Source organism: Strix uralensis, chromosome 9, assembly GCF_047716275.1.
Source record: "Strix uralensis isolate ZFMK-TIS-50842 chromosome 9, bStrUra1, whole genome shotgun sequence".
NCBI classification, from domain to species: domain Eukaryota; kingdom Metazoa; phylum Chordata; class Aves; order Strigiformes; family Strigidae; genus Strix; species Strix uralensis.
The window spans coordinates 19,006,089-19,028,663 of NC_133980.1; the positions used below are offsets into that span (position 1 = coordinate 19,006,089).

Consider the following 22,575-nt stretch of genomic DNA (forward strand, 5'->3'; position numbering starts at 1 on the left):
AGGGGCAAAACACTCTATTTCTACTTGTGCTCTTTAAGACTCTTCTCCTTCACCTAATTCTACACATTCCCTTACCGGTACTTATACAGATTCCATATGCCATAAACCCTGGAGGGTAGCTTTTAAATGATCTGAGGTCTAGTATTTATACTTATAATTACTATTTGAGCACAGCAACTTTTTCTTTTTAAACAACCTTTCTTACCATGATGCAGTTTCTACGGTATCACATACATTTAATTTGAATGAGGGTATGAGAGAAGGGGGAAAAGTACTCTTGCTCTGCTTTAATTTTCTAATCGTAGTTGTGAGTGGCTGAAGTACCTGCAAAATTCTCAGTATGTTCAGCTTCAATTCCTGACCAAAACAGGAGGAAAGGTCACTGTTCTCAAAACTAAACACGACACAGGAGCTGTCACACTTAAAGTGTTTTCTTTAAGCACTTAAGACTACTCTGGAAGTAATCTGAATATGCACCCAGACAATATACCAAACATTAGCTACCCTCTAAAAACAGTCTGACATTTTAGACCAGGTTTCTTCCAGAGAAGTGGAGTCAAAAAAGCTTTGGTTTTATGATGCACACCTTTTCTTCTCATACCCTTTCTGACGTAGTCTTGACCATCCCTCTTACACGCTTCCTACAAATGTTGCCCGTTATCCTGCAACGATGTCAGCTTTTCAGCATTGTAGCCCTGAACTTCAGAGGAAGCACATGCTCTAACAAGCAAGAACTGCATAAACCAACTGCCCTGGAAGTTGGCAAATCAAGGTAGAAGCTGCGATACTTCCACTACAGCATCTTCCCCAGAGTTTTCTTCTTTACCTGGCCAGCTAAATTCACCAAAATTGTAGCAACTTAGCATCTCTGGGAGCAGTAGTTATCAAATGTGATAAATCTTATAGGTCATTTCAAAGATTGCTCAGGATTAGAGAGATTAGACAGACAGCATAAGTATGTATTTCATACTTGATGTCTCTATCTTATATAGCCTGCTTGCATGTCCAACACTCCACAGTCCTTGTCATCTACTGGATGGAGACAAACCACAACAATGGGAAACAGATCCAATGACCAAAGGATAGCTCTAAATTAGTGATTTAAACACTCATCTAAAAATAAGATCAGTAGCTCCTACTTCAAATAAATTCAGCTATTCAGCATTCATTCAGTAATTGTACTCCACAAAAGGGTTAAGTTTAACACACTGATTTGAGTTTGTCAATTTAAGCAGTCCTTATTTGCAGTATGGTTAATAGATGAAATGAAACTGAAGGCATTTGTTTAATACTTCTTCACACAAAGTTAGAAGATACAAACTTAGTCAAAGAAATCACAAGTCTGTTCTATAACAATAACTAATAGCATGAAGCACTATTTCAATAGTAGTAATCTTTCACACGAGGACTATAAATTTTGTCAGCAAAAAGTAAAGTCAGAACATTTATGGTTATAGCTTTAAACATCTGCAGTGGATAGTCTGATGTGGCCCAGCAGTAGTAACTTAAGATACTTAAGATTTGCTAGTATAACTGTGCCAACTGGCAGTTATGATTGTGAGGAAGAAGTCCTATTTGTGGCTAGTTACAGAATACCTAGCAGTGGGAGTTGGTGGTGTCCAAATCTACACAGTCCCCCCACATCTCCAACCCCAACTTCAGTATCGGGAGGACCATCAGAAAACACTGAAGAAAAAGTTGTGCCTAATTTCATACGAGTAGAAAAACAAGTGTTAGAACAGCCCCTACTTGATCCCACACCTTAGTGGAATAACACTCAGGGCTGTACCATGATGGTTAGTTTGCATCCAGCCTAAGATGTGCTAGTGAATGAAAGAGGAGGTCCCTCTTCTCCACCCATATCAGACCATTAAATTACTCCTCCTTCTCCTACCACCCAAAACAAGTCAGATCAAAGAAATTCATCACAATTGCCATGTCACTAGTACCACTGAAACCTGTACTGAGATCAACTCACAGCAACAGTCAAACTGCAATCCAGTTTTTCACCTTTCTCCCTCCTGTTTTTTTGCTTCATCTTCACCCTGAAGTGCCTAAGCATTCAGAGTGAGGGGAAAAGGGAAAAAAAAAGCCAGAACAAAACTAAAAACCAACTCCATGTCTCAAGCCTTCCTGAACACTACAGATGATTTCTAGGAGAAATCAGAAAACAAAGTCCTATGTGACTTTAGATCATTTACCAGCTATGCAGCTACAGTAGATAACAGTTCTAGGAAGATGAAAACAGGTACGAAGGAGGACTGTGCTGTCCAAACACACTGTTGGTTTAAAATGATGCAAGCTTCTTAAAGGTGTCAATTCTTGCACTGCATTGCAATTTTTGCAACCTTCAGAAAGCAGGCTTCCAGAAGTGTTTCCTGGAGCAACTCATTTCTTCTAAATACCTAAACACAAAAGCAGTAACAACTGAAATATGCCTTAAGTCACTATTATAATTTAATTAAACCTGCCAGGCACTCTCTATTGGTTCTGTTACTGGTAGCAGAGAGAACAGTATTACCAATGGGCAACACGCAACAACACTCAACCACCAACCAAAAGAACTTAAGTCACACACAATTCAGCATGAAGTTCTCATTTTAACAGAGTTTGATAGCAGTAGCTATATGAACAGGTTAAAACATTTATCACACCAGAAATGCAAATTAAATTTCACATAAGTTCTTGGAGAAAGCACAATTTCTTAGAAGTCTTAAATACAGACAAGTCCTTTAGAAAGCAAATTTTTATAAAACTTTAATATCACACAAGAAACTATTAAAAGGCACAGTTTTGTCTATTTCTGTATGAAGTACCACACAATGCTTTGAACATCAGCAGCCGTTCCAAGCAAGCATTCAGAACACAATAAAAGGCCTGTTGTCTTTCCTTGTTTGCTGGTGACCTGTATGCTCTTTCTAGCTATACTTTTGTTACTATCATCTGACTTGACAGGGATCCACAATACTGCATTGATTATGCTTCAAGCGAGCCATTAACACACAATTTCCAACTATCTGCAAAAAACCCAAATGTCAGTGTGCCGTGAATACCCTAGAATGAAACCAAAACTGGGAATTAAAATAAAAAGAATATTATTGTCAGAGACAGAACTTGCATCATCATACAACTGTTGTTTTTTGAAATAGGTCCGAAACCAGGACATTATATTTCCATAGTCTTAACATAAGTCACTAACAGTACTGAATCTTGTGCAAAGAAAAGTTGGCTGTGAGAAATGTGAATATTTTTACCAATCAGGCCATCTCATTTTTTTTATTTCAAAGCTATTTTAAAGTTACTCTTGTGATAAAGATCAAGGGAATTTATGCCATACATCTTGCTACTGAGTTATGGTGGGGAATGATCACTCAGCATTTATATCTTTGGTACCCTGACTACTCCCCACTAATGACAGCTTTTAAACCCACTATCTGAATTTGACAGCATTTGAGATACTAAAGAGTAATTCTAACAAAAAAAAAAGTGGAAACATAGAAAAATCAGATTAGCAACTTTAGTTGCCAATACTTCAACATGAGCTTCAGTTCTATGCTCTCTCTGTCTGGCCTGAGAGCTGCCAAAAATTCAGAACATATGATTTGAGAAATTTGAATTTGATATCCCAGAGAGCATATATTTCAAAACACCTAACTACTCCATACATAGATCAGACTTGCAGAGCTAATTTGGAAAATGCTACTGCCCAAGTTTCACGATAGATCTTAAGCTCCACTTTAACTCATTCCCTTGCTTTTACAGATATATATGAAGAAGCATCCCAACTCACCACAAAGTTACACAGCATTACTATTAAGGTACTAGGCCTAAAAATTGTATGGCTTTCTGAAATCCTTCTACATTGCACCATTTTCTTGGGGATACTCTGATTCAGCCATGTAATATTAATATTGTTCTTTCTGCAACAGCAGCACAAATAAGCCTCAGCTCAAAAGCTCTGTTCATTCACCAAAAGCCTTGCTATACTCCTCCTTTTGATAACCAAAGCTCTATTAAACAAAATGCTCTGCTTAGGGAAGAGCCTGGTAAGCTGGAGCCAAGAGTAAACATTGAAGTTATGTGGATGCCCCTAGAAACTGTGGAACATATCCAACAATCCATAATCATTGTCTACTGTTCCTGAAAAGTATAATTAGGTCCATGTCCCACTGGTTCACCAATGCAGGAAAAAAAAACCACTGAAGTCAGAATGATTAAGCACATGCAGCATTTGAAATTCTACTTTTGTTGAAGGATTGACAGAAGCAAGACTTTGAAATTTTGTGTCTTTACTACATTGTGGGAGACACAAAGCACCAAGACAAAACAAAGTTTTATCTTGTTAGGTAACAATAAGTAGAAAAGAAGATTCAGAAATTATTTTCAGAAAATTTAAAAGTTTATGAGAATCCTTTTACAACTGGTTTGGGAAGAACAGTACCTGTTCCCTGCCAGCAAGCTCCAACCCTGCAAGGGATGCCACTAGACATTTGGCAACTAGATACTGGGAAGTTCAGAATTAGATCAGTAAGTACAGCATGAAGCAAAGAGGGAAAGAGAATCACAACCAGCTTCAACTTACTCACCCTGACCTACATAAAAACCCAGGAGGTAGCAAGGCAGAAACTGTGAGTTGCCATAAAACTTAAATATATTGTTGAAAGGAGAAATTGGGCCAAGTGCCTATTGTATGTTATAATAAAGTTTTTACCTAATATTTCTCTTCATACCATTGGTTTCCCTGAATCTGCATGCAACAGCTATTCTACTTGAGGGAAAAACTGTTTTTCCCAGAACTGCATTTACTTATCTTGTTTTCCATACACTATTTACATTTGTAGTCCTACACTGAGTAATTACCCTTGTTTTCAACTTTGACAGAAAGGAACAAAGAACTTACACCATTCATTGCACATCTGATACTCCACAAAATAAAGTTGACCAGAAAGGCTTCTGCTTTAAAACCCAGCCTCCTAGTAAGATTTCATGCTTTCAGGAGTTCCAGGCAGGGCTCAAAGGCTAAGAACATAAACATACCTGTTTTACACAAATGTTTAGCTTTTGGTTTTGCTTCTAGGTTTGTTATCATGTTTGGGGGGTTTCTCTGTGTATTTTTACAGAGTTGGGAAGGTGAGGAAGGACAGGCACACTAAAAAAAAACCTTCTAATAGAGAAAAAAAAAGCAGTATCCATCAGGTTTTGCAGAAAGCCTGAGACAATCTGAGATTTCAGTTATTTCTATGCTGGTGCTACATATTTCAATTACCAAACAACACTTTACCATGTCATAAGTATTTCACTGATACAGATCTCCAGTGTGTGTGGGAAGGCGGATATGGGAGAGACAAAGGCCTTCTGCTTACACAACACATTGAGCCACCACACTTTAGAAACTCCTGTTAGCATAGTTGTGCTAGTTAGGAATAATAAAAATTCAGTTAGGCCAGCAAAATTAAGTTTTTACTCACAAAGCCACCTTCTCTTGTATGCAGAGAAGACAGCACGGCAAGGAAAAGCTATGATAGGACAAGTACTTCTGCTAGTAGAAGCTGCACTTCAACTAGGAAAAAGCACACTACTAGACCAACAGCACTTCTTGTTTAGACCCAGTTTAGACCCTAGTTTTAAAAGCTCAGAGATATTACCTTTCAGGAGTCTGGTAAATGACAAATTAGATTTCTTCTTCTTCTCCCCCTTCCCCCCAATAAGATATCCTCAGTTATGCACCAAATGTAATGCTGACAGTGCAAAGAACCACAGATTACCACACAACAAAACTATGTTCCAAAACATAACACTCACCACAGGAAGAAAGATTTGGAAACAGTTCCCTTATGTAAGCAAGTTATAGCTTTGTTTAGTAATTCAGCACTTCTGATGTCAATATTATTCATTAATCTCTGTAGGTTAAAAGAATTTCGTACTGCCAGTGTACTGATTTCAAAGCCAGTTTGGGTCCAGAAGCTATAGCTGCTTTCATAAGCATGGAGTCCAAGCTAGTTAAATCCTGCTAACAAAGACATTGTTCTACACACAAGCAGCTCGTGTATCTCTATATCGTATTAGCAGAACTACGGATGTACTACAAGGACACCTGACTACACAGCTCATGCTGTCAGGACTCATCAGCTCCAGCTTAGTACTGCTCTTTCCACTCCAGGGTTTCTAGGCCACATTCCATAGTAAAGGAGATTCTAGGACAGCATTTCAGTCAAGCTAAACACCAGCTCTGAACCAGTCCAGTACTGCTACTAGTTCTGCAAGTGTGTGGGGGAAACTGGTACTTGCACAGGTGCTATCAAGAGTCAGGAAGACTGGCACCAAAACAAAATTAAGCCCTGTTACACTAATCCCAAGCAGCTGAGCACACCCACACAGCATTCTACTCATTAGCTCAGGTAAACATGGTCTTTGCCACCAGAGGAACACAGATTTTCCAAACACAAGACCATCCAAATCATTTTCTTCCACCATATGCATATTAGAACAGGCTAATTGAAAAGGTTATAAAAAAAATCCGGCACCTTTGAAAAGTGTAGTAGAAGAATTAACTACGTGACTGGTTTGCCTCATAATACTATTTTTCAGCTTCAGGGAAAAGCTTCTGAATAAATATTCACAGCTATAACGGCAACATGAGATTAGTACCACCTCCACTTTCTGCAAACAGCGAGTTCACTTTCTACTACCATTGCACTACTGAATCAGAGGCCTAATCAACATTAACATCATTTGATTATGAGTATTTAAACAGAGCCATCTCCATACCACACTCTCCTCATTATTCCTAACATGAAAATACAGTGTGAAAATACCTCACACTGCTCTTCATGAAGAGAATGAAGAGGGGAAAAATCCTACCTAGTAAGTCAGAATTAGAATTGCCTTTATCCTTCAAAAGGACTTCAGAAGGCACTTGAGGAATATCAGCTTGAAGATGACTCCATTCTTGCTGCAGAAGTGAGCTAACCCCAACATCAGCAAAACCAGAGTCCGGACATCTGTTTATACCTGCAGATGAGTAAACTACACCAAAATACAGATGTCTTCTATTACAGTAAAGAGATTTAAATCTCTATTTGAAGCAGTAAAAATTCATCCAAAAAAAGTTCAAGTTACCTGTGCCAGAAAGACATTCCTTAGAGGTGTATATAGAGGGAAGAAGATGGTGTCTCACACCTGAAGAGAAGCTGCTCTGAATAATCTCTTCCCAAAGCAGTCACTTTGTGGAAGCCTCTTAGCAACTGAATGTTTTACCCACATGTGCCACAAAGATGGTAATTTGCGACCACTAGGGAAAATTTATTATTTCAGATGTTAAGAAATTATTTTTTTTTTTTAAAGAGAACTTCACCCTCATACAATACATTGACCTTATAAATACTCATTGAAGGAGAATGGAAAACTACTTCCTCTAAGAACAACTCACCACCTTTATAATTACCTTATCTCAGGGAAGCTTTCTTGCTATTCAGAACAAGTTCCCTATTGTACCATGATCTCTACTCATCTGGAAGCAAGAAAGTTTACCACAGAGGCCTTGGCCATGTTGGAGAAAAACTGCGAGGACAAAATGGGAATGAAAATATTTTACAAGCTACAGAAAAACTGAAGTTAAACATACCAGATTGAAAAAAGTTGAGGTTTTTTATATATATATTGCTGCAGAACTAACACAGATGAATGTTATCACTTCTAAAGTCACCATTCAGTGACTGTACTTTGCTTCACATGTCTACATTCTAAAGTGTTGGACAGTTCCAGGTTTGAACAAGTTTATCCTAGAAAATTTGATTTCTTAATATATACAACAAGAGCCACCTATGCTGAAGAGCAAGCTAAGCAAAGAAGGTTTTTTGTGAGGTCAGGTGAACTTCATCTGCCCAACACTTTATCTTATCTGCAGGTGAGTATTCTGAAGTCCAATACCAACAATAGAAAGCAAAATGCTTATTTAACTACTGCAACATGCAGCATGACAAAGTGAAAACATGTTTAATTAGGTTTTAAACTTCTAACAGGGTTTAAAACAGCATCACTTCTGTTCAGTATTTGAGCGCCTGTTAAACCTACCATCTATAATCACACATATCTATTCAATGTTACTTTAGAATTAAGGTAATGCACTGCTATCCAACAACGCAAGACAAAACTCAGGAGGACATCTTCCTTTATGAGGTAGCTCATTTAAACCATTCCATTAGTTTAAATAGAGGAATAAGTCCTACAAATGCAAAGACACCCCCCCCCCCGCTTTTGAAACATGGTATAGCATTGTAGAGATCTGCGAACTTTTTTTTGTGTCAGTAATCAATCATGTATCAACTACATCATTATGATTGGCAGACTAGTCAGGTCTATAATGAGAAGAACAACTATACTAATCAACTGAGTAGGGATCACTTAAGGTTCCAGAACAGTGAAAAATGAAGCTGGTAACATTCTCTAGCTGTTGCAGATGCAGTGAAAAACTGAAATTAAAAAAGATGTGGGGAGGGAGGAAGGTACACACACATCTTCCTTTACACTTGTGAAGCTTAAAGCAAAACTAGAGTTTACAATCTAATCTTATGGAAAGATGCCAACATACTACATCTGAAACCACGAAAGAGTCTTTACTATTTTCCCTATGCAAAAGGTCAGCAATGTGCTATACATACATATACACACACACATATATATGCAATGTTATACAGCTGTAACATGTCACAACAATTCCAAAAAAAAAAAGCCTAGCCAAAGCCATTAAGAGTATTTTATAATGTCTGGAAGAGTTTAGACCTTGTTGCAGCTCTCTCTAGAGGAATCATCCACTAACAGTCATTTAAACAAATAATAGATACTTACCAGGACAGAAAAAGAAATTACTACTTCTATTTTCATTCTTCAACCTGACAGTTATGAATGGGCCGAGTTTAAGAAAGTTATGTATCAGCATTTTAGCTAATGATGGGATTTATCCCCACAAAGCTTCACAAGAACGTGTTGATAAGACACTCTGTAGCCTACAATCAATAGTTCTACTAAAACAGAATACAGATCCAATCAAAGTGAAATGGAACTTTTTCTAATTCAGAACTGAGGCAAAAGCTGCCTCTAAAATCTTCAATGCTATAGTATGATACTAAAATACAAATTTCATCCTCAAATTGAAGACAAAAATAGCCACATCCAGGGTTTACATGCTCCATGTGTCCCTATAGAGCCAATACAACATTTACTTCAGATTCAGTTTTCATCTATTAAAAAGAAGAAAAAGGCTGTACACTAGAACTTTTTGTCTTCAAAGCTGCTCCAAGCCACTCTAAACATAGAGGTGCTTATCAGATAACAATCCTTAGAGGAAAAAAATTCTCCCGTTCCTTTCTCTCCAAGAACCTTCAACACTGATATACTTTCATTAAAGAAAGAGGCTACTGAAACTACTAGAAGACTTTGACACCTACTCTAAAGAAATACAGCTACAAGCAACAAATTTATTTTTGTCACAGTACGCTCTTTCAGGAAAGTCTGCTGCACTCAGTCTCAAGGTCTGAGTTTGCAGAAAGAGACAGATGCATATTGCCTTATGCAAAAGAAAACCCGATTCAGAAATACTGATCATGTGAATCTAGCTTGTCTGGGTTGGGCACTAACACGTAACATTATGATGACCAGCTAAGTGAAATGAGCTCTTTAGAAGCATCGCTTCAAATGATGTTGGCTTCAAAAGGTTTCTGTCTACTTTTTGCTACCAAAAAAACAATAATCAAAGTTTTGCTTAAGTAGTGTTTCAAAGTTTTAATATTAAAGTGCTAAAAACACTTGATATTCTTCAAATACTACTTACTTCATTTCCATGTTTCTGCAGAAATTCTATTTCCTGTTGTGTGAAAGTAGTCATTGAAATTGACTTCACTCTGTGGGGTGGATTCAAGCCCCGTCTAAAAGAAGAAGCAAGAAGTATTTAGTTTTCAGGAAATCTGTCATCATACAATCACTTCTAACATTACAACCGGAAGTCGGTCAGTTTTACACTCAAGAGCCATCTCTGTAACACACACTTATTTTGGTACTGCCATACAACTTAAGGCTGTGTGAGCCCACCTCAAAGTAACCTTCAGCATGCAAAGTCAAAAAATTGAGCTTTAGGGGAGACCACTGTTTATAACTGCACACGCAAACTCACTCTGACACTTCCTATGCAAATTTACAAAAACACAATTAGACTTTTTTTTAAATCCTAATCTGCTTCCCCAAACCTGTTCACCCTTACCTCTGCCATTCATCTCAGTCTCGGGACTCTGTTGTAGTTTTCTTTCTCTTTACCTCCTCCCTCACATCAATGTATCCTTATTACAACTTCTACCCAATCACTAGATTTCTTCGAGCTAAACACCCCAGATCAGATTTGTTTTCTCTTGCTTTAACTTATATTTCCTGTTTCCTCCCAGCATCTTTTCCTAGTTTGCTTTTTGTCCCTCCATCCACAGGTCAGTCTTCTTCCTCCTCCTCCTGAGCACTACACAAGTAACAGCGACAAAAGCAAAAAGACAATGTTTTTATTGTGCTCTCAAATGAGAGATACCATTACTGATGCAATAGCTCAAAACTTCAGCAGCTCTGCCTTAAACAAAGACTTGCACCATTCTCACATCCATGCCACAGACTGCTGCAGCAGGGATAACAGAAACTCAAGTCACTTGTGCTGCCAGAGCCTGATGTTGTCAAACCCAGTTCAGTCAAAACCTGCAAGCACAGAGAAAAAATCCTGCTGAGCAACACTGCCAGTATAAGAAAAAAAAAAGCTTTCTTTCTTTTCAAGTTCTTTCTTTAAATACATACTAACTACTGCTTCTGCCCACAAATACTTACAATTAAAATCAAGCCCTGTTTAGCTCAATGGAAACAAGAACATCACATCCCACATATGCCAAACTCGGGCAATACAGTGGGGTTAGTTTAACACTTGAGTTAATCAGGCCTGGATTTTTGCGATACCATCTTAAAAAAAATGAATATACATTAACTCTGAGATATCAAAGAAGACAAAATTCTGTGGTTATGTATATGAAAAGAAAGTTTCCAGAAAGGAAGTTGGGGAAAACGTTCCGATGTAATACGGGGCTAACAAATCAACTGGTAACAATGAGCTTTGTTGCTTATACTTGTTACTACACTTTAATTATAAATTTGGTTCAGATTATTTTTAGCAATTAAAAATCACTGACATCCAATTTAAGACAACTAGTAGTTTTCTTTAAACTCCATGATTATTCCAAGAATGCTAACAATAAATTAAATTGTTACCCATCAAAACAGCATACAACAAAGATCTGATGTTCCAAATATTAACACTTCATACTCAAACTTTTACAGAAAATTTTTAGCACTTTGAGTTTCTGAGTAAGTATAATGGGAAAAAAAATGTGCAAATTCACCTTGACACCTAAATTCACAGTGTACCTGTGAGAAGACACAGGCATGTTTTAAAAAATTTCCACGTTTTTAGTTAGTGATTAGAACACTAAGCAGTAACATGTTAGCCTAAGTTTCAGTTAAAAAAAACAGATTTAAGACAGTGTTTGAAACACTTGGATAAAAATAAACAATTGTATTTTGCTAAGAAACACAATGAACTTAAGAATACCTTAAATTAGAAGGCATATACAAGCCTATTGGTATACGAGAATTAGTTTTACAGAATGCTATTCCCTTAAGCAAATTTTTCAGATCTGAGCATCTAAAATTAGACTCCACGGTTCAGCACCTCGACAAGAAGGCAGAAGTAGTTTTATTAAAGCTAGAGAGGTTTCATGACAGTTTCTTCAACTCAACCATCAGCAAATTCATTTCTTGTCTCAAAATGTTTAAATTCCTTGGTGAACGGGAAATCAGCAATTTATCATCCTTCATCTAGCTGTAAATCAAATCCACATCTACATCACAAATAAACAACACTTATTAAAATACAGTATCATTATGTAAAATTTTTTGAAGTAAATACTCATTTTAAGATGATGCAGCTTCAAAAAAATCTGTAAGAATTCTATGTAGTTAAAATTAATTGTTTCAGAGCTGGTGCTAGTATTAACTTCAGTTGTTTGGGTTTTGTTTATTTTTGGATGTTTGGGGTTTTTTTTTTTAAACACACCTTCTTGGTCTATGTGTTTCACTAAGCAACACTTGCAGAATTGCATATTAAGTGACAGCATAGAAACAAAGCAGACATCCACCTGGCATTTCACATAAATATGCTCCATCAAATATTATATGACAATCACTGTCCCCTGCTTTTACAGTAAGTATAAAAGTGGTTCTGTCTACCTTAGCCTGTTCAATTTACTCTCCTCCTATTAATTAAGGAAGATGCACAGTTAGATAGTTGTAAACTATTTCAGGACTGTTTTAAAAGCCAGGGTTATTCACTAACACATCCACATGCCTTTCGGCACAGGTAGTATATCCAAACTTTCACACTAGCTTCTGCTGGAAATTAATTTTTACAGTAAGTATAATTTAAGTGCTATATTGTACCTGTGTTTGCAATTTAAAGGCACTGCACAAATGTAAGCAGTACCTACACTACACTGACCTACTAGGACTCTTCAAAGCATTTACATCAGCAAACATGTATCTTCAGTTCTGTTAAGCAGCAATATTAAATGTAATTAAAGCATAGACAAGATTTTGTTTAGCCTAACTAGAGACTTCCCACATGCCCCACTCTCTCTCCAGTGAAGACTGTTCTAGAGTTTTAAAGTTCAGGTTATAAAGTTCCCCGATTTACACATCATATCCATGATGTGGGAGAAGATGAATTCTCATTTCTTTTACATCCTCCTGCTAAAGAAGGAGGACATGCCCCACTTCTAAAGGTCAGATCATGACACAGAGGTGTCAGACGTCTTGCATGATGAAAGAGAGCATGTCACCATATCGGTGGTCCAGGAAGACTGGAAATCCTGAACATAACTTTAACAGCCACAAATGCAAGGTTAACTATGAAGTTGCAGTACTATACATGCAAGTATTTATTTAACATGGTAAGCAGTGGGGGGAAGCCTATGAAAAGCCTCCTCTTATGCTAAAGCAATGTAAGTAGTCAGACTGGAACAAGGAATTCAAGACAAGAGGCTGCGTTATACAGCATGCAAACACAGCCCAAAACATCTGCATTATCTTCCTTAGATAAATTACTTTGATTCTACCATTAGGACAGTTAAAGCCCTATTTTTTAATGATTTCTAACTAGCACGAGCTACTTTCAATAACATTATACCCATGAACTGAATAGAATCTCCCTAAACCAGAACAGTTGTGGGATTTTGAAGCAGAACTGGAGAACCAAGCCTAAGTACTAAAGCTACTCTTCCTTCAAAATCCCAAGATATTTTATACCCTTCCTTATCTAAAGAGGTTACTTGACCCAAATGATTCACAAACTACTCATCTACATATGGGGGAAGATTACTGGTAGACAGTCAAGTATAATTATCCCTTATGAAGAATTAACCTTTCTTTATAGGAAAAAAAATAAAATGTATCTACCACTTGCTTTGTTTCTTTCCATGTATTTGACAAGTGTTTTGCACAGTTCTAATGCCTTACAGTATTCCCTATTTAACAGGAGACAAAATGGATTATGAGTCCCTAAGTCCAAATGAATAGTGCCTAAATTTAAATTGACCCTGAACAAATATTTGCAACCTGCACCCATGCAGCAGTACTAGTTACTCCTTCCTCTACTACAGAGTTCCTGCAGAAGACAGCAACCAAACTGTTGCTACTTCAACACTTAATCCAGACTGCAGCTATCTCCTAAGAGGCCCTGGGGAAAGACAACCAAGTTGGACTACTCTGCCATCTGCACTTATCTGGCACACAACAGCTAGAACATCCCACACGTAGATCCCACTCATCACTGCCAACTTCTTCATACTCATTTCTGTGGAACAGCACTATGACCAGAACTTCCAGCTATGAGACCTATCCTCTACTGACCCTCCAATGAATTAGTCCAAGCTTGTAGTGACACAGCCTATCATAGGACAGCTACAGAGAACACGAACATGAGATCTCTGTTCTTCAGACAGCATTGTTAAAACTGGTGCTTTCACAAACAAAGGAAGCTTTAAGGCCACTGACACAAGATTCTGAAGTCTGGCAACTGAAACATTAAACATTCAAAACACTGTCAACAAGCACTGAACATTTGTTACTAACATAGCTTAGTAGCAAATTATGGTTGAACTTGTGATTATTGGCAGAGCAGCCATTCCTGCATTTGTCTCAAACAAATGTCAGCAAAGTTGTCTGCAAAGGCCAGGGCTAGGAGGGGAAAAAAAAATTTAAAGAGTGGGCTCTGCTGGAATAGAGAGTCACTTCCATGGCAGGAACAGTGGGCAGATGGCTACTCAACACCACTAATGTCCCCCGTATCATATTCTAACATGATCCCAAGTCTAAGCCAGCAAAATCTGATCCCCTAAGAAGCAGGAAGTTAATGAGGCAAGCCAAATGCCAAGCCATCACAGAGCAGCCTACATCCTCAGGTGTCTGGAAAAAAACCTTTAGAAAACCCAATGTCACAGCATTCCTTATTATTTCTATGCTATTATTATTAGCAAAAGAGAATATAAGCAGTACTGGCCATTCCCAACACTTGTAGACCTCCCTGGAGACCCTCCACCATCTCATAAGCTCATTTATTTTTAACAGCAAAAGGCTCACACACAGATTTAGAAGCACAGCCAAGGTTAATTTAACTTTTTTCTTAAGAAAAAATAAACATCCTTTCTGAACTGCATAGTATTGCCGTGGCATAGACATGTTCTTTGCTCTCCAGCCATGACACTGAAAACAAGAACATAGGAAATACCCTTTAAAATATATATACACACATACATATAATACACAGAGCCATTTCCTAAACCTGCTCTGAGGGGGGGGGGGGGGGGAGGGACTGGAAAGTCATGTCAACACAACCGTAATCACCTATTTATCTAACACTATTTATTTAGACCATTTGAATTTCTGCAAAACTTCTGGGGAAAGGGACAATAACTCACCACCATTGCACAAAGATTTATTTTCCAGTTTGTTACTAGTATCTGCCATCAAATACTTCAATCTGGCTGACACAGAAGTCCCTTACCCAGGAAAATTTTAAATTTAAAATTGCAACTAGAAATATTATAAGCAGCCAAAAGGCGGCCATACGATCCAATAATTGTAAGAAATAGCATAAAAGGGCTTTAGCATTCCTCACAGTCACCATATGTTCTAAACACTCTTTGCTGCTGCTTCCAGTGCCAACATCTGAACAAGAGACTTACCGAGGAAGTTGGCAAGGGAGGGAGTAAAGAGGGCAGCAGTGAGAAGAAGGGTAGGAGTGTCCTAATTATCACATCAGCAAATATTTTTTAGAGTCAAGATTAAATAAAATTTCTATAGTACAAAACTTGTGGAAGTGGACTCTTAGTCAAACAGGAATATTTTGCATTTGAGAATTTAAAAACATGTTCTTTCTATGAAAGTCAGGAGCGGGCTGACCAAGAGTGGTACAGAAGTGCTTGAAAGCAAGGATACGCAGAGAGAGCTGAGAAGCAAGGCAAAGAGGCATTTGATAAGACAAAGGGAAGGATGTCACTGGATAACACATGGTAGCATCCAGAAACACAACAGACATGGCTTCCAACATAATCCTTTAAACCAAAGGACTTCTGTCAAACCAAAAGAACCTCTCTGCCAACATTTCCCAAACACAGTTTTGCTATAATAAAGAGAAGCCTTCTGGTTTTGTATTACTATAATCCTTGACCTGAGAAGGCTGCTCCTCTAGAGCATCTCCTCCCACTCTCAGGGAAACGGTTGTGTGTATATTCCTACATATCCTATAATCTTGTCCAACACCAAAAAGCTGAATTAGGCACAGCTTGTGTGATGTTAGTGTGCTTTTTTCCACATGAAAAGAGTTGAAACACAGGGGACAAGCAGAAGTATTTTAAGAGGAAGCCACTATCCATGAACTTTCTCCTGCACGCACCATTTTGCACAGTGAAACTTCTGCTCTGGTAAACCCGATCTGATGAGAAAACTTAAAACCTCAATATTACGGAAAAGGACCTCCTATATGTTATCCATACTTTTCACTTGACAAGACTCACCTTCAACATTTAAGTCAAAACCAGATTTTTTTAGCAAAGTCACTAGCACTCCTATCATTTTTAGCAGTACTTGAACAAGTTAAGACATACTATTTTTGAAAGCAGTTAAGAAAATGGCAGGTTTTTTAAAGCTAAATCTAGTAATAAACAGCATTGCTCTCTTTCTACACATAGAATCTTTAGTGGAAATTAATGATGGATCCAGAATGAAGGTTTTGGGCTTGAATAGACTGTACTTGCCAGGACAATGAATAAACACTTCAGAAAACTTGTGAAGAAACGAAGTTAGACTTCAGATTTAAAAACTTTAGCATGAACTGTGTCTAGAACAACATGCCTAAGATGATACGACATTAGCAACCACTTTTAATTAATTGGGAAACCTTTCTGAAGGAGACTTGTTAATGTACTAGTATTGTAATCTTGCATTGGGCACTTCACACTTGAAAAAACTGGTCTACTTGACTCCAAGAATATTTCCTGTATCAGATTAGAAAAAAATTAATTAAAACAAGAAGCAATGCAAGTCATTCACATAGCACACAAACAAGATGAAGTAATAAGATTATTAATGCCTTACAGTAAAGCAAGTATTATGGGGTAGAACGCAAGCAGCCATTAAGAACTACAGAAGCAGCAGTACTTTTACACTTATTTGCCATTATGTGGTTTCTTCGCAAGTCATTTCTCTCCACTGTGGAATTCTACAGTAAAAAGCATTTGGAAATAAACAAGTTGGATGAAGGACTATTCTGACAGAAGTGTTAAAAATAACAGTTTCTAGTTATGAAACAGACATGACCTATCTCTACACTAAGTCTCATCACTAACAAAAATATCCCACTGGCTAGGTTCTAAGGTGTTAACCAATACATATGATCTTGCACACACAGTTTATGAAAGCATTTCTAAGTCAACATGAAAAAATGAGCCCAAAATTTCAGAAGAAAGCTTTAAATCCTCTTAACAGTCCTTTACTCCAGCTTTAAGTGTAGGTGTTACTAGCTGTAACAACTAAAAATGTTGTTTGTGGTTTCTTTTTTATAGCAACACAGAAACACTGCATATTTAGAATGAAAGACCTATTTGCATTTTATTAGACTACCAATACGTTAGCAACTTTTCTTCAGAAAAAGTCTTCCTCCTTTAGGCACGTAACATCCAAATGATGGCCATCTTTACAGCAGCTGTCCTCTGCTTACTAGCTGTTTCACTACATGTACATCTTTTTGGTTACTGTAAATTGGACTATGGACTTCAGTAGTCCGTATCTCCTGGCCAACAGATAAAAGGAACAAATCCTACTGAACCCACACTAAACAACTCAGCAGCACTCATGATATATTTGTCTATTAAGGTCAAGAAGCACGAAAAATAAAGGAAAACACTCTCATGGAGCAGTTTTATCAATGCTGTCAGTTTAACCAGTAACAACATGTGCAACCATTAAATAAGCTCTTTGCAGTAGCTTAAAATAGTTTCACATGCCAGCAAATAACAGTTTGCTAACCGAGCAAACAATAGCCAGAGCTGGCTGATTAAATAGCATGTATATGTCAAAAACTAGAGTCTCTTTTCAATTGCACAACCTGAATGTGTTTTCTATATTTGCATCAAGCCTGTTCAAAAGTCTACACGAAGTAGAAGGAAAAAAAACCCCAAGACTAATTAACTGTCTAGCAGTATAAAAGGCAGTTTGTTCCATGTAAATTCAGCACAGAACTAACATGTTTGCTTTGTTTTGAATCTCAATATAATTACCAACTTTGTTCTAAAACACCAGACCTTACTCGGAAGGCCTGTGTGGGGTACTTAGTCCTTCTTAGTAAGGGAAGAGAAATTCGTTCAGGCTCCTGAATGCCTTTTATGAGCTCAAACCCTTACGAACACAAATCCGTACCCTTTGACATACTACTACTACTTATACTAATACTACTTTGGTCACTCTCTGATTCTGATCCACTCCATAAGCACAATGCCACAGAAACATAAACAAGCAAACAGATTTAGCTACGGAAACAGTAACACTGAGGACAGCAGGGTTCTGCCCCCCAAGTTATATATATGTAACTGAAATTCAGAACTGACTGATCTCAACTCCTAGTTTCGTACACACTGTGTTGGAAGAGGAAGGGTGGAAGAGGGAGGAGGAGTAGTGGGGAGGCCCATGCAGGAATGAGGAACAGGAAAAATGCAATCCATTTTATCAGAGCCAATCCCTTTCCATGGTTTACACGTATAGTTTGTAGGAAGTAATAAAGAAAACACCTTCTGTGACTTTTCTGATCAAATATATTAAACTATTAAGGCTAGAGTTTATCCTCTAAGATAAAGTTTAGAGAGTTGTCTTACAAACTATGATCAGACATAATTTGATACACAAAAGGCCAGGCTGGTGATTTAACTTAACATTAAAGTCAGATTTTTAAACGTCACACTCGGCATTCACATATAGGGTTCGCCTCCCCACCTCTTCAAGACTGTCATGAAAGTGACTTGTTCGGCCACGTGCCCTCTCCCCTTTCCAAAAGTATTCTCCAAACACTTGTTTAATTAACTACCCCCTCCACGATTCCCGGGGTGGTGGCGGTGCTCCCCCCTTCACGCGCGTGCCCTCGGCAAGCGCTTCCATTCCCTTCCGTGCAGGAAAACACCTCCCCGGGGGCGGCCGCGGGATGGATTTGCTCCGGACTGCTGCTGCCGTGCTCCCCGGCCCCGCACACCCACACCCTCGGCTAGCAGCCGCCATCGCCCGGCCGGGGGGCTCCGACGGGCATTTTGAGCGAACACCCTCGGGAAAGCCTCCCGGCTGCCGTCGCCTCCCCCGCCCCGGGAGGGCCCCCGCCTGCCCGCTCCCCTCCGACGTGGCTGACCCAGCAGCCCGGCGCTACCGTACGGCAGGAAGGAAGGGGAAACCCGCGGGGGAAACGGCCGGCACGGCGAAACCGATGGCGAGGCGCTACACCCTGCGGAGCACCTCGTTTCGCGGCCGCCCGGGCAGACGCGTCTCCCGGCGGCGAAGCGAGCCCGGAGGCCGGCCAGGGGCGGAGGTCACCCCGCCGGCCCCGGGGCCGCCCCCCCCCTCCCGGGCCGGCTGGAGGGCCGGCGCCGAAGGCCCCCCCCCGCCCGCACTCACAGGATGCCGGAGCAGGAGGTGCACACGAAGCTGCCCACCGTCATGTCGGTGTAGGTGGGGCCGCGCTGGTCGCAGTCGAAGCACTTGCGGTTGGGCGGGAGGCTGCTCATCTCCCGCAGCAGCTTCAGGTGCTTCTCCTCCTGCTTCCGCTTGGCGCTCGCGGCCATGGCCCCGCCGGCGAGGGGACGGCCCGGCACGGCGCCGGGCCCCGCTCACACCCCGACGGCGGCGGCGCTCCGGGGCCCGGCCGGCGGGAGAGGGGGCCGGGGCGGGAGGGGGGGGGGGGGGAGGGGGAGGGAGGGGGGGAGGAAGGGGCGGGGAGGGCAACCGGCGCCCGCCGAGGAGCTGGGGCGGGAGCGCGGTCGCCGCTTTACGCCGGCCGGTGGCACCGCGAGAGGGCGGGCGGGCGGGGGGCGGGCCGAGGGCCGCGGCGCGGAGGAGGCCGGCGGCGGCGGCGCCAGGCCCGGGGCGGCTGAATGACGAGCCCGGGCGGAACCTGCGCGACACCTTTATGAGATCAGAGGAGGAGATGGCGGCGGCGGAGCGGCGGAGCCGAACGCCCTCGGCGGCCGCAGCGCCCCCTCTCGCGCGGGAGGACGCACTCCCCCTCCCGCCGCGACCCCGACCCCGGGGAGCCGCCTCCGGCGGGGCCGTGTCACCTGGCGTGACCCGGTGGGCGGGGGGCTCGCTCCGAGGAGCGGGGAGAGACGCCGCCCCGGAGAGGACGCGGGGGGGAGGCAGTCCTGTGGAGAATCCGAACGCAAAAATCGCGCTAACATGTGCGGTTCGCCTTTTCTCGGGGAGGAGGGGGTCGCCCCTCCCCGCGGTGTGCTCCGGCCGGCGGCTCCGCGGTGGCCTCCAGCGACGCCCCCGGGGCCACCCTCCCCCCGCCCGGGGTGAGCGTGAGGCGCGGCCGTTGGAGCAGCGGCCGCCGGTCTCCGGGCGCCCCTCAGCCCCAGGCGGTGAGGACGGGCTCAGGCCGGCTGGGGAGCGGCGCCTGTTCCCGTAAAACAGCAAGCGCCGAACTCGCCCCCGCCCCAGCGCTCCCGGCGGCCCTCGGAACCGCCCTCGTGCCCCAAAAGTGGGAAAATTCAGCCGTGGGGCCTCGTGGGCGCAGGGGCGGAGGCGCAGGCGGTCCCGCAGGAGGCTCAGCGAAGCCGGGCCCAGGGCTCGGTGAGAACAGCCAGCGGGGTGTTCATAAGGCAGCGGGATTTGTGAGGAGAACGTTGTTACAGGGCTTTCTCTTTTTTTTTTTTTTTGTTTGTTTGTTATGGAGAGGAAAAGTGCACAGCTTCCCCTTGGGAATTTGGCTGTCAGTGCCCGACTGGACACTTTCCTCATCAAAGGAAAGAAAACAGAGCCAGCAGTCACATATATCTGCTGATATCCTTGAGGAACATGTGGCTCCAGCTTGAACTCGGATCCACCACTGATCTACAAAATATGCATTTGTTCCTTACCAAGCTGCCTAAGGGAATATTTTTCAACAGAGTGCAAAATACTTAAAAAAAAAAAAAAATCAGTGTACTTTATAATTTGGTGATTTAATTTGCAAAACTGCCTGGCAACACTATGTGTGATTAAAATCTTCTAAGGTTAAAAGATTCCCTGTGCTGTGTATTGAGGGTCAAGTTTTGCACTTCTGACGTCAGTACGTATATTAGCACTAGCTTTTTGTAGGAGCGAGATCTGATCAGCTGTATTTTCCTCATAGTTTTAGTTAAAAAAATCTAGGTGTTCAGCTTCAGTAATTTGGCATTCTTCCTCTGATTTCTCTGGATGTGCTGATTTGCATGAGCTGATCAACCAGTCCTAAGTTTTAAACCCAGAGTATAACACACTGATCTCAAATTTTTCTAATAATACGGATGGCAGTTGTTGTTCATAATCAAAAATAAACATCACTAACTCATGAAATAATCACAAATGCTTAAATAGCATTCTTAAAAGTAAACACAAAATATTTCCAGTCTTGTAAGGACCAAATTCTCACTGCTTCCTCTAATTTTTCACTTCTTTCTGAAATGCTGATATTCTTGTTATCTCAGAAGGTTTCAGGTTTTTTGCCTTCTACAAAACATGCTAACATTGGAGGTTTGCCAATGACCTAAATGACCTAAAGTAGATGACCTAAATTGGGGGGGGGGGGGGGGGGGGGGGGGGGGCGGCGAAGTTTAAAGGTTAAAAAACAATTTTTTTTCCTGGAAAATACTTTGCAGAGCAATGATTGGCCACAACACCTGCTGTGGTGGGGAGCTGCTACCTGCAGTTGCATTTTGTTTCAATGAGAGTCAAAGGTGCTTTGTAACTGAAGAGAGAATGTCCAACTTCAACTGCTTGTGTCGCAAATGTACTTACATGGATTTCACATAGGAACAGTTGTTAATAAAAATGATACCATTGTCATTGAAGCTGTCATTGTCATTAAAAGGTACAACTGAGCTCCCAGGGAAAATCCTAGTCCTGCTTAAATCAATCACACCATTCAGTAGGAGTCTTATGGATTTCATATTACACCAGAGCAGGCTCTAATTTGTTTCATGAAGAAACAGTTCTGATGTTATTCATGGTCAGCACCAAGATGGGCTTATGTTAGTAGATAAATTACCTTTATTAACATTCATTTGGGTTAGAAATCACTTTTTAAAAATACCAAGCCTCTCCATTCTATATATTATGAAGCTGATTTACCCCAGAAAACTACATAATGAGACTTCAGAGGGTTGTGAGGATACACCCTTTTGCAAACATCCGTAAGTTCTGTGGGATTTGGGTTCTTCTAGAGACTGTGAGCACATCTGCTCCAAATCTTGGGTTCCTACAATCAAGCATCTAAATCTTACCATCTTGTTTCCCATAGGAACCAGTGTTTCAGAAATACAGCTACTTATGTATAAACGTATGCATTACACTGTTGACATATATAGGTCTGAAAACTGGCTGCATGAACCTCCAGCCCTGTTTTACCTCCCCGCAAGCAATAATGTACTTGTGCTGCTCTTCCACTCCCTCCTTTTCTATTTTTTCCCTGCTCACATCTAGCATTTATTTCCTCAAAGCAGATGGCTTGTGTTTTCTCAAAATTAGTAAGGGAAAAAAATCCACAAATAAGACACATGAATAAAAACTACTCTTCAGCTTTACTCTTTGGTTTTCTTTTCCTTATATATTTTTTTCTGTTTCTCTACCCTAGGACCTGAATTTCCTTTCCTACAGCTTCTCTGTCCAAATTTGTTCTTCATTCCCTCCTCCTAACGACCAGTCTTTCATGGTTGGAAATATACTGGCCAG

At 40.8% G+C, this 22,575-nt stretch overlaps 1 protein-coding gene across 11 annotated transcripts in view; it reads right to left on the bottom strand.

Moving 5' to 3' along the window:
• The window catches only part of AGFG1 (ArfGAP with FG repeats 1), a 35,533-nt gene extending 15,993 nt beyond the window's left edge, over positions 1-19,540 (bottom strand). For 5 of the 11 annotated variants that reach the window (XM_074877651.1, XM_074877650.1, XM_074877644.1 and 2 more), the window contains exons 1-2: positions 19,285-19,540; positions 9,830-9,923 (exon numbers count right to left, since the gene is read on the bottom strand). In XM_074877651.1, coding sequence (XP_074733752.1) covers positions 9,830-9,923; positions 19,285-19,451 — 261 coding nt within the window. In that variant the 5' untranslated portion in view covers positions 19,452-19,540. Of the gene's footprint in view, positions 1-9,829; positions 9,924-10,567; positions 10,713-19,284 lie in introns of those variants that run through there. The other 6 variants (XM_074877647.1, XM_074877646.1, XM_074877645.1 and 3 more) reach the window with 3 other exon arrangements.
• Between the last annotated feature and the right edge of the window lie 3,035 nt (positions 19,541-22,575).